Source organism: Mustela nivalis (assembly GCF_964662115.1).
Source record: "Mustela nivalis genome assembly, chromosome: 5".
Taxonomy (NCBI): Eukaryota; Metazoa; Chordata; class Mammalia; order Carnivora; family Mustelidae; genus Mustela; species Mustela nivalis.
This window is the reverse complement of record NC_139024.1, coordinates 146,396,895-146,412,473: the sequence shown is the minus strand read 5'-3', so window position 1 is coordinate 146,412,473 and position 15,579 is coordinate 146,396,895. Positions and strand designations below refer to the sequence as shown.

Here is a 15,579-nt window from a genome sequence, read left to right as displayed (position 1 = left end):
CCTACGTAATAGACAGTTATTAACTACATAAAATGACCTAGAACGCTTCAGTAAGGTCGCAGGGTGGGAAGAAAGCCTATGGAAAAGAGCAGGATGGGTGCAGGTGGCGCTAGAGGTGAAGGAACTGGGCCAGGGAAAGAAGCCGCCCAAGTAAGAAGAGACGAGGGAGAGGCCACGCTCGGAAAGGACGGGCAGTCCAAAATAAAAACGGATTCTAGAACCACATGTAACACTGATGAGGCAGAGAGGGAGAGGCTCACTCTTGGCTGAGATCATGTTTTCCAACAGTCCAGAAGCACACAAAGGAGAATAAAGCAAGAGAGAAGGAAAGAATGGGAGTTCATCCATGCTTTTTTCTTAATTTTTTTAAGCTTTATATCATCTGTTCATTTTCTTAACACCTACCATATGCCAGGACCCTGGGGATACAGGCACAATCAAACAAAACCTAAATTCCAGTGAGGAGGGAGCGCGACGAGCACACAGGGTGAATCGGCTAGTATGTGCAAAGAATCAGCCTTGCCCTTGGGAGGGCAGGGAGAAAACGACAGAGAGAGACCCAGGGAACGTGAATCAGTGACGCCAACACGCTTGCGATAAAAATGAGAAACCTAGAAAACCAAAGCCAAAAACGGGGGATGGTGGTAGTGAAGGGGGAGGGGCTGGTTTTGAAGCGGAGCTTGGATGGAGGAGGAAACAAGCAAGGACCACGTGCCGTCAGGTGAAGCTTGGGGCAGACACACTGCCCTGCCGTTGGGTACGTGCCACGATCTTCTGGGTGTATCTGCTGCAGGAAGAAGCGGCCCGCGTGAGCGAGCGAGTTAGCAAAGAAGAGTAAAGCTCTTCAGCGACGAGCTACATGGGCCTGCCTGCCCTTCTGACAAGAATGATCTCCGCAGATTCTCAAACTGAAGCTTGAATCACAATCACTCGTCCAAACACAGTCCCCGAGACCCCGTCACCCCCAGCGTGTCCTAGTCTAACGGGTTTGCACGTGCTGCCGACGCGGCCTGGACTGGTCCAGAGAACATCTTGAGAACCATCACCCGAGGGCAAAGCCAGGTTCAAGGCGGGGGGGAGACTTGAAGACACCAGCACGCTCAGGGCCACGTGTGAAGCAGAGGGGAGGAAACCAATTCTGATGGCGCCATTTATGACGACCTCAATGAAAGGCAGGCACCCGAAACGCAAAGTTCTCTTGGGACATTCTTCTATTTTTTACCAGGGATTTTGGGAAGGCAAAGAAGATTGCATACACAGCTTATCGCAAAGCTCTAAGGAGTCGGTTAATGACAAACTCAGGGGAAAAAAAGCAACACACTAGGGGGAGATAAAGCATTCGTCTCTAAGAGGCATCAATGTAAAAAGTAAAAAGGCATAGGATGGTTCTCCCCTCCAGAACTCAACTGTCCAATGTGCAAATTCAGGGAAACCGGACTATGCAATTTTACAAGGAAACCGGGAAACTGAACTGATTGTACGTGAGCTCACTGAGGCTCGCGGGGGAGACAGAAGCAGGCAGGATGCTCTACGAACCCACCTTCAGGTGTGCTTGAGCTACATGAAAACCACTGAAAGTAGTGCTGGGTCCACTGCCCCAAGCCCTCCACCGGACTAATGGTATCTCCAGAGAGCTCCAAGGTTTCCTCTCTTCCGAAGATTAGCAAGGACGGTCTGCTTTCCAGATTAGTAAAACTGGGGCCCACACAGAGGCACTCAGTGCCTGTCAATGCAAACTGAAGGAACTCAGTTTTTCGCGGCCTAAGGGGCAAGACCCATCTGTTCTGCATGCGGTGTGCAGTTTGAAGACCCCCGCCCTGTAGAGAGAATACTTACATTCATCTTTAGTGAGGCAGTCTACAGGGTTGGACAAAGGCATGTCCGCTTCCACCTGGCTCTCCCCACCCAGCCCACTCTCACACCTCCCCTGTACTAGCTACCTTATTTCATCCTGAATGTTTTAGTCCAACTCCTACTACCTGCTCAATCCGGAAGAGCCAGGTCAGCAAGATGGACTAGGATGCCACAGGGCAGAAGAGCCATTACCAGAAAAGGAGACAAGCTAATGCGTGTTTTGCTTTTCTTCTCGCTAACAAAGCCCTGCCATCAATTTTTTCAATTATTCTTTTTAGTCGATGAGAAATAACGGAACGGCGTCCCCTCCTTCAAACACATGAGCTCATTTTCTTTTCCCAACCCCCCTCCCCCGATCACCACGAACCTTCGCTGGGAGAGGAGGTTACACGGAGAAAATTGAATGGCCCAAAGATCCCGTTTTCCCCACATGAGCAATTGTTCCCCTCTATTAATATTCAGTAGGTTGAACTTAAATTAAGCCACGTCTATTGTCTTTCACAAAAGCAATAAATATGAGCTGAAAATCCCAAACCACTGTGGGGGAAGGCAGCTTGGGGCCTGCCTGCAACCTTGGCTAGCCACCAGGGGTGGACAGGGGCAGCGTGTCCCAGGCCTGAGACCACCTGGCCACCGCAGGCAGTGGTGCCCGTCCTCACAGGCTGAGAACGCCCAAAAGAATCCAGTACAACAGAACCGGGCCATCACATTCTGGAGCCCTTCAGCCCATCTCCAAAATTAGCAAAAAATGAAAAGGCTCTCCATTCAAGGCAACACACCAAACTGGCTTCTTTTCTAAGACTGGAGCAGCAGCAACAGCAGCAGCAAGCGGGTAAGAAGATTTCCTGTCCCTGGAAGACTGGAGATGTAGGAGCCTCAGCTCCCTCTTGCCTTCACATTAGAAGGAGGGGGGCTAGTTTATTAACAAGGCCAAGGGCCCCCTTAGCTCCAGAACTCCAGCTTAAGCAACTGACAGGGGCTACAGATTTCAGAATACTGACATTGAGAGAAAAGGGAATCTTTTTTCTAACACTGGAACACACACACACACACACACACACACTTAGAATGTGCAGCCCTTGTAATTCCATGTTTTAGACACAAAGAAGTTTCATCAGCCTTCCCATTAGCTCCACGTACATGACAGAATACAGAACTAAAGGGGGGGGGGAGAAATTGAACCCCTCTGTTTCACAAAAAGCAGTACCTCAAGATGGATTCGCGCAAAAGGGGAAAAAATAAATAAAATAAGGAGACCTCGAAGCGATTCCCTAGCTTCCAAAACATCTGGAGCCCACCAAACGTATTAGCATATTAGGGAGAGCCAATGGATTTGGCTTTGTTGTAGAAGAGATACACAAAAGGTAATTCTGTATTATACAGCCAATGCTCGTCTGTCACCCCTTCACTGGGAGACAAGGTATCACATTACATATTAAACAGTCAAGCATCCAAAGAGAGCTTTCATTTTCAGCTGCAGTGTGTGTGTGTGTGTGTGTTGGGGGATGGGGGATGGCTACATCACTTTGACTTCAGAGAAAAATGATCACAACAGCCCCCTTGGTTGAGGCAGGACCCGCTCTCAGATATTCAGAATGCAGAGCCTGCTAGTGAAAATAAAGTCTGTTTTTCACTTAAATATTTAAAGAAAAATTAGTGGACTGTTTGTTGTTGTTTTTTTTTTTTTTGCTTTGGGATGCCAGGGGGGGAATGTGGGCTCAGGCCAGCCTCGCGGGTTCAACAGGAATACAGAGTCTGAACCCAACAGGACACGCTTGGGTCAGCAGCTAAGCTTTCAGAAGAATGCTCGGGTTCCAGGGAAGGGGGTGAGTGGGGCAGAAAGGTCTGCGAAGCTAAGCCCAGGCTGGTCCATGGACATTCTCCCCCCATCAGAAGACAGAGGCGGACGAGAACAAATGACAGTCTCGAGGCGCAATGTCACTGCCATACTTGTGGTCAACCGAGCACAAATCAGAGTGGGTGGAATACCTCCGCATATGGGAGGTAATAATCCCTCCCCTCAGGAACACGGCCCCCAAGCAGACAGGGCTCCCCTTTGTCTGCTAGCAATCGGCTACAGAGATTTCCCATTCCAACCCACAAAATGGAACCCAAAAATAATGCCAATGACTCTCAGAAGAGCCCCAAGATAGAGATGACGGGGTTTTTTTGTTAGTTTACACTATTGGGTAAACAGACTGGTAAGGCCCCAAGAACCCTTTCCCAGCACCAATCTTTCCCCATGAAAGAAACCTTCTTGGGCAATCTGAAGGTACTTGCACACTCAGGTTTTTGAAAAAAGGTGTTCCATTTAAAAAAACAAACAAACAAACAAACAAAAACCAAACCTGACACGGTACTAATTAATTAACATGGAAAAGTTGGGCCACTAGGTAGGGAAGGCCAATGCCAGATTCTACCCCATTTTTCTTATTTCAGAATCAAGCACACGGCTACCTCTGAGACAGCCGAGTGGGAAGAGAGACAGGACCCTTGAGCCCAGAAGGGATTTCCTCACCTTGAGGCACAAAGGAGCGAGCCCTGAGACACACACAGGAAGAGCGACCACATTGCTGTGAACACTAAAATGGGCCCTGCTCTAGCGGTCTAAACCCCAAAGGAGCGAGCACCACCAGACAAAAGACCTCTCCTTCCCACATCCTGACCAGGAGGCACAAGAAGAAAGAAAACAATCCTCACAGAGGGGCTCCAACCCCCACCACCGCAGAGCCACAGTTGGACTTCAATTGGTACAGAAAGCAATCAATCAATCAATCAATCACTCAGTGGGAAAGATCCAAGATCTCTAGTTTCTGGACCAGCCGTGGGAGCTACTGGAACTATGATGATCACAATGGCAAGAAAACTGTGCCGTGAATTTTGCAACAACTCCTTTACTTCTTCAGGGTAACGGGCTCTTCCTCCTTACATGAACCTCTTTCCCCTCACTCCTCGTCCTTACCATGAATTTTACAACATAACAGGTAGAATAGCTTGAATAATCATCGCAATGACAACAACTGAAATAGAAACATCTACACTGCCCCACAAGGAGCTCCTCTCTCTACTTTGGCATGCAAGCATCCATAAATCCCCACCCCAGGCCTTAACCCCATCCCAATACCGTATTGATTTTATGCTGGCAAACCAGGCGAAAGCATGCCCACCAGGCCACCTAGTTAGAACTGTCCATCCAAAGCACAAATCCTTAGAATCCCCTAGGACACACAACTCAAGCTTCTGTCAACTGTGCAAATGGCCCAGGACTGAACACCCCAGAGGTCAAACACCACCTTCCACATTCCAAAGAAGAGGGATTAAAGACAGATGCTGGATTTAGGTCGGTGTGGAGACAGAGCTGGAGAACAATGGCCTCACTGCAGAGCATGAACTTGGGAGTCACACACAGCAGAGGTAAACACGGGGCATTTCTAGAGAAATTCTTTTAGATAGATCAAGGAGACCCAACACATGCAAAGTTTTACGTTCAGATAACTGGACATGCCAAAAATCAGAATTATTTTCCCCCCAAATCGTGCAATTTGCACTTGTCAAAGGCAGATTTCCATATACCTATGCAATAAATTCTCAGCGAGCTGGGGAACCTTTAAATAACTGCCATATGCCTGTGTATTTATCTTTATTTAAAGCTTAATATCAGCACTTACATTTACCCCACAGATGCGTTACCAAAAGACACAGGCTGTCAAATATTAACAAGTCTCTACAAAGTTAGGCAAAGCTGGCTTCAACTCAGATCAACAAACCCCATAAAGTTACTAGTCTGTGTACTAGTCTGTGCTGATAAACAGGCACCACTCCAAATACTATGTCCTAACATCCCAGTTTGTAGAGAAGAGCCACACCCTTAGCCCTAAAACCTCTCTGGCTCTGACTCCCCTAATACAATACAAATGGACCCCAGAGAAGTCCTCCATTCCCTCGTGTTTGCAGCACTGTAGCACGGGGACGGATGGGCGGTTCTGAGGGCCCTCATGACCTCACTCACAAATAAATCAAACTGCACACCCACTTTTCAGATGAACAGACTAAGAAAGAATTAAGCAGGCTATTCGAAGCAAAAAATCATCATCACAATAACAATAAAGAGTAATTTTTAAGGTGCTGACAGCAAGGAAGTTCAGAGAGGCCTACTACCTCCCAGAGCAACATTCTCATACTGAAATCTAAGGGAAGCAACACAAAAAGAACTCGAGGCATGCGGCCACAGAACCTGCTGAGACCGGAGGCACCTCAAACTGACAGTTCCTAAAATTCATTTGTGTTCACAGTGAGTAATGCAAACCCCTAATGCAAACCCCGATTCATGCAGGAAAGGTGGGGGCGGGGGAGGGGAACTGAGAGCACTCTTGAGTTTTCAAGCTTTCAGGGCTGACCTAGAAGCACCCAGCATCCATGTTCGTGCCTCAGTTTCCTCCATCTATGGAGGAAGGAAGACAAGAGATACAAAGTATTAAGGGAAAGGAAACCATGCACGCTGCTGATAAAAGAAACCAGAGCTGCGGTGAGGATGAACTAATTAACTTTAATCAAACATCTATTTTTAAATGCTGGGAAATGATCACATAAACTGGCAATAAAATAAAGGGACCAACCATAGCCGGATGGCGTTCGGTCCCCAGAGAAACGTCTCAATTCATACAAGCCTAGCTAAAACTGCAGATTTGGCCAAAATGGTCAACAGAGCTGAATGCTTTAAGAACGACATTAATTCTCTCTTGTAAATTTCCACAGTGCCTTTCCAGGAGCCACCACTGCCCCCAGGGAGGACATCAAAGCTCAAAGAATATTAATATCAAGCAATCGCAACACTTTCCACATAGTCCTACATATACACAGACAGACAGCTAGATCTATCTAGCACCTTGCCATCCATAATGGATTTAATCAGGACCCCAGTAGGGGGAAAAAAACCACAAAAGGCCTATTTCTCCAACAAAAGCCACAGCAGCCTGAAACAAACCTAGAGCTATTTGGTTTTTATTTTATTTATAGAAACAGACCTTCTATCCCAGGTTCCTCAAGATAAGCCACCAAAAACTGCACCTGACAGACCCGTGGAGCAGCCATCCTCAGAGCCGGATCATTGCAGAGAGACAGAGAGGAAGGAGGACAGAGGGAGGGCGGGAGGGAGGAGGGAGGGCGCGCGGCGAGGCAGGCTCCAGAGCACTTGTCAACAATCCTCCCCTGTACGTAATAAGCAGGCGGCGAGCACATTCCGCGCGGCAATAGGACGGCCGCCGAGCAGCCCTGGGCCCAGGAGGGGGAGGGGAGGCGCCAGGGAGGGAAGGTTATTTATGGGCAGGGGAGGGAACCCAACCCCGCAGAGGAGGGGTCTGGGGCGCCTTCTCCCCTTCCTGATAAATTGAGAGGAAAGGGGGGGGGGGGAAGAGCCACTGGCTTTTCTCTATCTAGGCAAAGCAATTCTCCCAATCTGCAATGCAGACAGATCCTTATTGGAGAATTTCTGACACGGGGGGTGGAGGGGGGATGAGGAGGGGAGAGACAGGACACCTCTGATGGAAGGGGGGGGTCAGCTTCATGGTCTGCCAGAGCGCCCCCTCCATGCACACATTCCACCCCGCGCACAGCCCCCCTTGGAAGGGGGGGTCCGTGGCCCATTTTCAATGGCATCCCTTTTTAATATCATAATCTGTGTCATTCAGCACTTGCCTTTTATTTATTTGTATTTGTTTTTTTGGCTGGGAGACCTGGGCAGAGATCCAGACAGACTGCAGAAATCTCGTTCCACAGGCTCCTCCTCCTCCTCCTCCAGCCGCCCCCCCATTCCCTCCCCCCCTCCAATCTGGGCAACCAGGGTGCTTTATTACTTCTGGGATGAACACCATCCCCCTCCCCCCAGCCATCGTCCTCCCCGCCCCCTAGCACAGGATGGCCCACCCCAACGCCCCTAAATTCATCTCATCTAATAACACAGAAGCTGTTTCTCCTCATTGTTTCTGGACGGTCTGTCACAGAACAGGCTCTGTGGCCTGGCAGCTTGAGGTGGGGGGGGGGGGGCCGGGGGCGGGGGCAGAAGGGTGCCGCGCAAGACTCCAACAAGGCTGGCCAGCTCCTGGTCCCGATGGCTGGAGCATGTATCTACCTTCATTTGTCATAAAGCTATTTGATTTTAAAAATCAATTCTTTCAAAGCTTTAGAACTTCAGATTGCAATTATGATGTCCAAAACACATGCTCTGAACACCAATCCACACCCTCTTTAGGCCTTTCTGTGGGGGGCTGGGGGGGTGGGCACGCCATCAAAGATCCCACATGCTAAACTGAAGTTTTACCTCAGATTCATCCAAGGGAGCTGGGAGAAGACTGGCTCTCACTATTACTTTTAGTTCATTGCTGTTTAACCACCGAATGAACCCCTCCTGGGCTTTACACACGTTGAGACCTCACCAAACCCCTCAAAGCAGTTACCACATTCACTTATGGCATCAAACCCACAGTTACCCAGGGCTGGTGATTATTCTTTCCATGAGGGCAGTCTCCTGTTGCCTAAATCACCAGGGCATAGCTACCTGCCTCACTTTTAAACAAAGAAACGAAAAAAACATCAGGAGGTTGGTGGGGGTCTTTCCGGATTTCTACCTGCTATCCATTCACTTTAAAATCAGAATTACAGGCGGGGCCTTAGGGAGCATCTAGTACAACCCCCCACTTTACTGATGGGCACAGGGAGGCTTAGGCAGGTTCGGGTTCATAACCAAGATCAAAGCTAACTCCTTTTAGGGTTCTCAACTGAAGGTCATCCAAGAATTCCAGGGTACCCAGGGACCAGAACAACCTCATGATAGAATTTCCCCGGAGAAGTCACAGGGTTAAAAAATCCCTCACGAGTCCTATCCTGCCGTGTGTGGAAGCCTGCAGAGCAAAACCTCATCCAGTTTTCTCCAGTACAGTATCGTCCTGTAATGTCGAACAACTGTTTGGCCCGCATCCCACCGCAGCATAAGTCATACACGGTCAATTAAAGAATGTTTAAGAGATGACTGTTTGGCTTTTTTCCTCTTCTTTCTACTGGGACTGGTCTTTCGGCACCCTCGATATAATCAAAAGCACCCAACCCCGAACTGGAAATACGAGATGGTAATTCTGAGAAAGGTAAGGAAGACAGCAAGAACCACAAGACCTAAAATGACGGGCCAGAAGCCCAGTCTGATGGTCATGTATAGCACTGGTCCTCCTCAACGCCCCAGCTCTGCAGCCCCGAAAGGGAGAGGGTACAGAGTCCTCAGCCCGTCCGAGGGAAGCAGTGTCTGCTCTATTTTTTATCTCTTTTCTCCCTGACTTCACGGCTTCTTCCCCTTCCCACTGCCTGGAAAGTAACTGGGTGCTTACATGTAAAAAGGTGAGACCTCACGGAGTGTTGGTCCGGACTGTGTTCACTTCCAAGACCATCTCTCCGGATCAGATCGTGTGCTCCACACTCCCTAAAATATGCGCTCAGTCAGTCAGACCCCTGTGTGTCCACTCTGACCTGTGCTCTGGTTGGGAAGAAAGCTGAAAACCTCTGGCCTGGAAACCTCAGCAGGTTTTGGGACTGTTTGGATGAAACTCTGGTTCACCAAAGAGAAAACACATCGAAAGAGCTGGACTAACAGCAGCCTCTGGGGGACACGCAACAGAACCGAAAACCGTGTCCTGTTTTTCAACAAAAATACAACTTTCAATACTGAAAATCTGACCTACAGAGGGTAGAGAGGCAGGGGGAGGCCCGCAAGGGCTGCGGCTCTGTTCCAAGGTGGTATGATTGACCACACCATCAGCTCAGTTTCCACATTCAAAGATCAGAGCAAGTTCCAAGTTTTGAGTGAAGATTCCCCAAATGTCACCCACCTCAGTCCTCCTGTTTTAATTTAATATAAAGAAGATCTAGGGGCGCCTGGGTGGCTCAGTGGGTTAAGCCTCTGCCTTCGGCTCAGGTCATGATCCCAGGGTCCTGGGATCGAGCCCCACATCGGGCTCTCTGCTGGGAGGGGAGCCTGCTTCCTCCTCTCTCTCTGCCTGCCTCTGCCTACTTGTGATCTCTGTCAAATAAGTAAATTAAAAAAATAAAAAAAAAAAAAGGATCTATAATCCCATGGCCAAACCCAGTTACTAAAGCATTATCTATAATATGCCTTATCTATAAATATACATATAGATTATCTATATATCTACATGCTTCCGCCTATCTCACTTCTTTATTTAAGTATATATGACTGTGCTATGTTCTTTTACTGTGCTTGATTATGAACCGCACAAAGAGGAATACCACGCGGGGTGGGGGTGGGGTGGGGGTGTACCTGGATGGCTCAGTGCGTTAAGCATCCAACTCTTGGCATTGGCTCAGGTCATGATCTCAAGGTCATGGGATATGGCCCCACATTGGACTCAGTGCTCAGTGCAGAGCCTGCTTCAGATTCTCTGCCTTTCCCTCTCCTGGCTCATGTGGGCACAAGCTCGGCCCTGTGCTCTCTCTGTGCACGTCTCTCTCAAATACATAAATACTTCAAAAAAAAAAAAATACTGCTCTGTGTTAAGTCTCAGGGGATTTGTTTTTTCCCCCGACTCAACATGAGGTTACGAAGATCATCTATCCACGATCTTGCTTAGTCTTTGCTCGTTTTCACTGTTGTTCATCACACTCTACTGTACGAATATTCCACACTTGGATTCTCTCGTCCAAGGGCATCTAAGCACTGCCAGTTTGCTGCTATCACGAACCAGGCTGCAAACTTCCTTCTGCTCGTCCCCTGGAAAACATGCACTGGAGTTTCTCTGGGATACACACCTAGAAGTGCAACTGTTGGAAATTCTTGAATATGCAAAAACAAGTTTGCTGGTTAAAGGCAAACTGGTTTCCAAAGGAGGCATCAATGTTGGCCAGTCCACCAGCACCACTGTAATCTCTCAGTGCTAAAACAGAGAGACCTATTCACCTAGGACTCTAGAGAACAGGGTACTTTCACCAGCTACTTCTAAAGAGATGCACATGATCCAGAAGGATCTCCCATCCTAAGAAATGCTATGCAGCCAGCCAGCTACACGGCCACCATCTACCTAACGATCACCCAAACACCGGGACATAGGAGAACATACTTTGCTGCCGAGAGCTTCAGAATGACGGCCCTGGTGGCATATACAACCATCTCATTACTTCTGAGTTGGGCCAACTCCAGCAGCCCCACCAGCTGCACTTTGCATTTAAAGATCTAGGACTGGGGCAAACCCCAATCGAGGCTGTGGATAAAATGTGAGAGAGCAATCACTTGCACGTCTTCATCAAATTTGGTATCTAATAGTGCTGTGCTGATTAATTACAGAAGCTGCTTCATAAGCATTTAGACTTGTTTTTATTCATGTATCCAATCAAGGAAGTCGGCTTATCTGGAGAGCAGGGACCGAACTCAGAAAAGGAAAGACAAGCCTTGAGAAGTAAGAGCAGGTCGCCAAATACTCCTTCTCATCCGTGATCTGCTTCCAAAAGCTCTCCAATTTCCTGCCCTCTGTATGTTACTGCATACAAAAGGTGACACCTTACCAAGCCAACAAGCCCGCCCCCCTAGAACATCACTACAAAGGATTAGAGTGGAGTGGACTGCCGTGTGTTCATGTAAGAACAGAGGGTTTTAATGATCACACTACATTAGCCATGTCCTCATACAGACAGATGTGATCTCGGCTAAATTACACAGTATTGATCACATCACCTACGTTATGATAAAAACCCAGTGCAAGAAAAAAGTGATCCATGGGGCTAATATTTGACTCTCAAAAGTATTAATCGTGGGCCCTTTACAGCAACCAACATAATAATAAACGATACTTTGTTAGTCTTCTGCTTAAATAAAAGTTAATACACTGGCTTGGCACCTGGGTGTCTCAGTGGGTTAAGTGGCTGCCTTTGGCTCCGATCACGATCCCAGAGTCCTGGGATTGAGCCCCGTGTTGGGCTCCTAGCTCAGCAGGGAGCCTGCTTCTCCCTCTCCCTGCAGCTCTACCGACTTGTGCATGCTATCATTCATAAATAAATAAATAAATAAAATCTTTTTTTAAAAAAGGTTAATACACTGGCAATATACCAAGCAGAACTGGGTACACACGGAGTCTGGCTTGGACTCCTTCCAAGAGGGCTTGGTAATTCCTGAAGAAACAACCGCATTCAACTCTGTAATGCGTGTGGTTGGCCCTATAGCCAACTTGACTTCAAGGCCATGCTGTACAATTATAAAATAATACCAATAATTACAAGAACACAATAGGGAGATCGAGGCTGGGGGGGGGCTATATATTAACAAGTGAAACTTGGTTGCTATGGATAGTACCACTGAGATGGTACTACAACTAAACCAGGAAATTCAGGTTAAGAAGCTACTAGAAAGGACAATGTGCCATCAGATTTTACGATCTAGTAAACATCTAGCCCTAAGAACCTTGGTGGTTCACAGTACACACAGCACAATTTGGACAAGGCTGCCTGGTTCTAAGTCTAACTCTTCATCAAGTGTGTGAACTTCAAGAGAGAATCAGGAGAGAAACAGAGAACCTGTTTCCTCTGTTAAATACACGTAAGGACAACAATTGGTTAAATCAAGGCATTAAATTAATTATATATGTAAGAGGGTTAATGGTACCTAATCACTTTATAAGGGCTACCTCGATGCCTTAATAAACTTTGGTGGTAATCAATTACAGAATTTTTTGTCAAATATAGACTTTTAATTATCTGGTTATAAAAAGACACAAGATAAAAATAAGCCCTAGGCTTCAGTATATTTTTTTAAATGATTTGGGTAATGGATTTATACAAAGGTAAACACAGAAATGATGCCAAGTTAGAGGAGATTAGCAGCTTTGAGATTATTTTGAAAACATGCCCCACAGACGTATCCAGGAAAACTCAACAGAATTGCAACATGGCCATTTGACCTACTTTAGGAGACTGAATAATGGAAAACTATATCTGAGAAGAACTAAAACAGCTGACTCAGGTCATAATGAAAGAATGTCGATCTCAAATCTGATTCTGACAAAACCCATACTCCCTTACACTGCGAGGATGGGAACAATCTGGAGAAAAAAAAAGTATTTCTAGAGAGCAACTCGGTGATAGATGCCAATTTTTTAAAAGTCTGTAATTCAGCAAGTTCGCTTCTAAAAAGGCATACTAGGATACAAATCAGAGAAACAAAGATTTATGTGCAAGGATAATTTACGTGCAACAATTCTGTTGATCCTTCTACTGGTTCAAATTCTATCAGCATCCAGTTTAAAAAAAAAAAAAAAAAAAAGTGGTGCCTGGCTGGCTCAATCACTAGAGCATGTGTGACTCTTAATCCCAGGGTCAGGATGCAAGCCCCACATTAGGTGTAGAGACTACTTAAAAATAAAATCTTTTAAAAAAAATAGGTGCCTGGGTAGCTCAGTGGGTTAAGCCCCTGCCTTCAGCTCAGGTCATGATCTCGGGGCCCTGGGATCGAGCCCCACATCAGGCTCTCTGCTCAGCAGGGAGTCTGCTTCCCTCTCTCTCTGCCTGCCTCTCTGCCTGCTTGTGATCTCTCTGTCAAATAAATAAATAAAATCTTTTTTTAAAAAATAAATAAGAATTTTATTATTTATTTATTTTGGCTTCAGCTTCCTAAGCCATGTGAAAGACCAACAGTGGTTTGGTTTCCAACCTGATGGGCCCCCATGATGGCACACGAAAGCACAGGCAGAGCCAGATCCTGCGTGTATGGCAACGAACACATTCCCTTAACTTGATCCCTCAAGCCTCTGACTTCACACAGGCTGTTCCCACTTACGGAATATTCTCTCCTCTCTGTCTGGAAAGTTCCCGCTCCTCCTCCTAGTAAGCCTTCAGGGATCCCCACCACCTGCTCTGCAAGCACTCTGTTCCAGGTAATACCCACCGTGACAAGCAACTGTCTACGGAACTGTCGGGTTCTCGGAACAAGAGGATTTAGTCTCAGGGCACCTGGCTGGCTCAGTTCGGGGAGCGTGGGAGGGACGCTCGTTCTCAGGGTCGTGATGTGGAGATTACATAAATTTTTTAGCTTTTTAAGAGAAGATTTAATCTTGCTCATCTATCTTAATCCTGAAAACCTAGCATGCGCCTAGAGAAAATAGCTGAGACCCAATAAACACTGTTCAAAGAATCGCGTGTTCCTTGAGGCCATTTCAGTGTCTCCAAAGCCTGACACGCTCTTCCCTTGGAGGCCCCCTTTTGCAACTTCCAAGCATTCAAAGGCACCCCTCTCTTCCAGAAGAGGGAAGAATTCCTTAGCTCTTTGTGTTTGGAAGTTACCTGGCTAGGAACACATCTTATAATGTGTAATACGCTGCTTTTTCAGCATTTACAGATTTAAAAAAAAAAAAAAAACTCCTAATTTTGAAGATTTTAAAGAGAGCAACTAACCTAGGGGCGGGGGAAGCAGAGGGCAAAAGAGAATCTCTAAGCCTACCCAAAGAACCTCAACATGGGGCTCGATCCCATGATCCTGAGATCATGACTTAAGACAAAATCAAGAGTCAGACGCTTAACCAACTATGCCACCCAGATGCCCCAAGAATTCTTAGCCTAGGAAAAAGATTTAACCTTCAGATTTTCAGGTGGAAAAAAACCTTATGAACACTATTTAATACTCAATAACCTTCATGTCATGTTTTCTTAACATTCAATCCCTTTAGTAATTTCAATGCTAAAGTCCTTTGCTTTATTAGAGTCAATGATTTCTTCCTTTCTGTAATAAAACTGTTCTGGGTCTTACTCAAAGATCTGCCTTTTATACCCTGCTAAGCTAGATGAATTCATTTTGTTACTCCCATGTTCAAATAAAAGCCAAAAGTAAGTACAATTCTTCCACCGTTTTCACGATGCGGAACTACATTGGTCTTTTAACAATTCTGTGTATTCTTTGTGGTATTTTCCTTAAAGGTTTCACGTGCCATGCCGACAACTTCTGAATACAGAATAGGACAGAAGACAAGACCCATTTTAATAAGGAAAACCAAAAATCACATTTTCCAATACTTAGGAACATGAGGGAAAGACTGACAATGTTTTGAATTGCAGAGATTCTACCGCATGAAATACATAACAGGGTTTTAAAAATATAAGGGTACAGAAAGTAGACCCAAGGAAATAAAACAAATTAGTGATTTTTTTTAAAAAGTAGTATTCTGTCCAGCAGCAATCTTTCCAACTTTCTGAAATGTCCACATTTTCTACAATGAATTACTTTAATAACACAGAGAAAAGGGGATTTTAAGGATTCTTCAAATGGTATCACTAGGAAAGCAGGGGTGTTGCCAAGACAGAACTAGTACTGGTCACAGAAAGAAGTACTCGATCAAACAAGTTATACATGGCACACGGGTAGATCATTCAGTTAAGCGTCCAACTCTTGTATGGAGATCTCAGGGTCATGAGTTCAAGTCCCACCGTGGGCTCCACCCTCAGTGTGGAGCCTACTTAAAAAAAACAAAAACAAACAAAACACCACCAAGTTATATGAAATGCGGACTCACACGGAGCTAACAAAAACCGAATCAAGTGAAGAACAGCAGACATGCCAACTCTGAAGCCAGTACTGTACTGCTATACCAAAGTCCGGCGTAACAGGAATACCACGACATGAATACCATGGGCAGAAGTACTCTCAAACTGGCCAACACACTAAAAACACACTGTGTGTGAATAAACAGG

The 15,579-nt window shown here is 46.3% G+C and overlaps 1 protein-coding gene across 17 annotated transcripts in view; it reads right to left on the bottom strand.

The window, feature by feature from the left end:
• JARID2 (jumonji and AT-rich interaction domain containing 2) overlaps positions 1–15,579 on the bottom strand; it is a 256,732-nt gene that overhangs the window by 105,085 nt on the left and 136,068 nt on the right. For 2 of the 17 annotated variants that reach the window (XM_082731815.1, XM_082731819.1), the window contains exon 1: positions 6,879–6,984. The exons of the other annotated variants lie outside the window; for them this stretch is intronic. In XM_082731815.1, coding sequence (XP_082587941.1) covers positions 6,879–6,945 — 67 coding nt within the window. In that variant the 5' untranslated portion in view covers positions 6,946–6,984. Of the gene's footprint in view, positions 1–6,878; positions 6,985–15,579 lie in introns of those variants that run through there. 17 annotated transcript variants of the gene reach the window in all.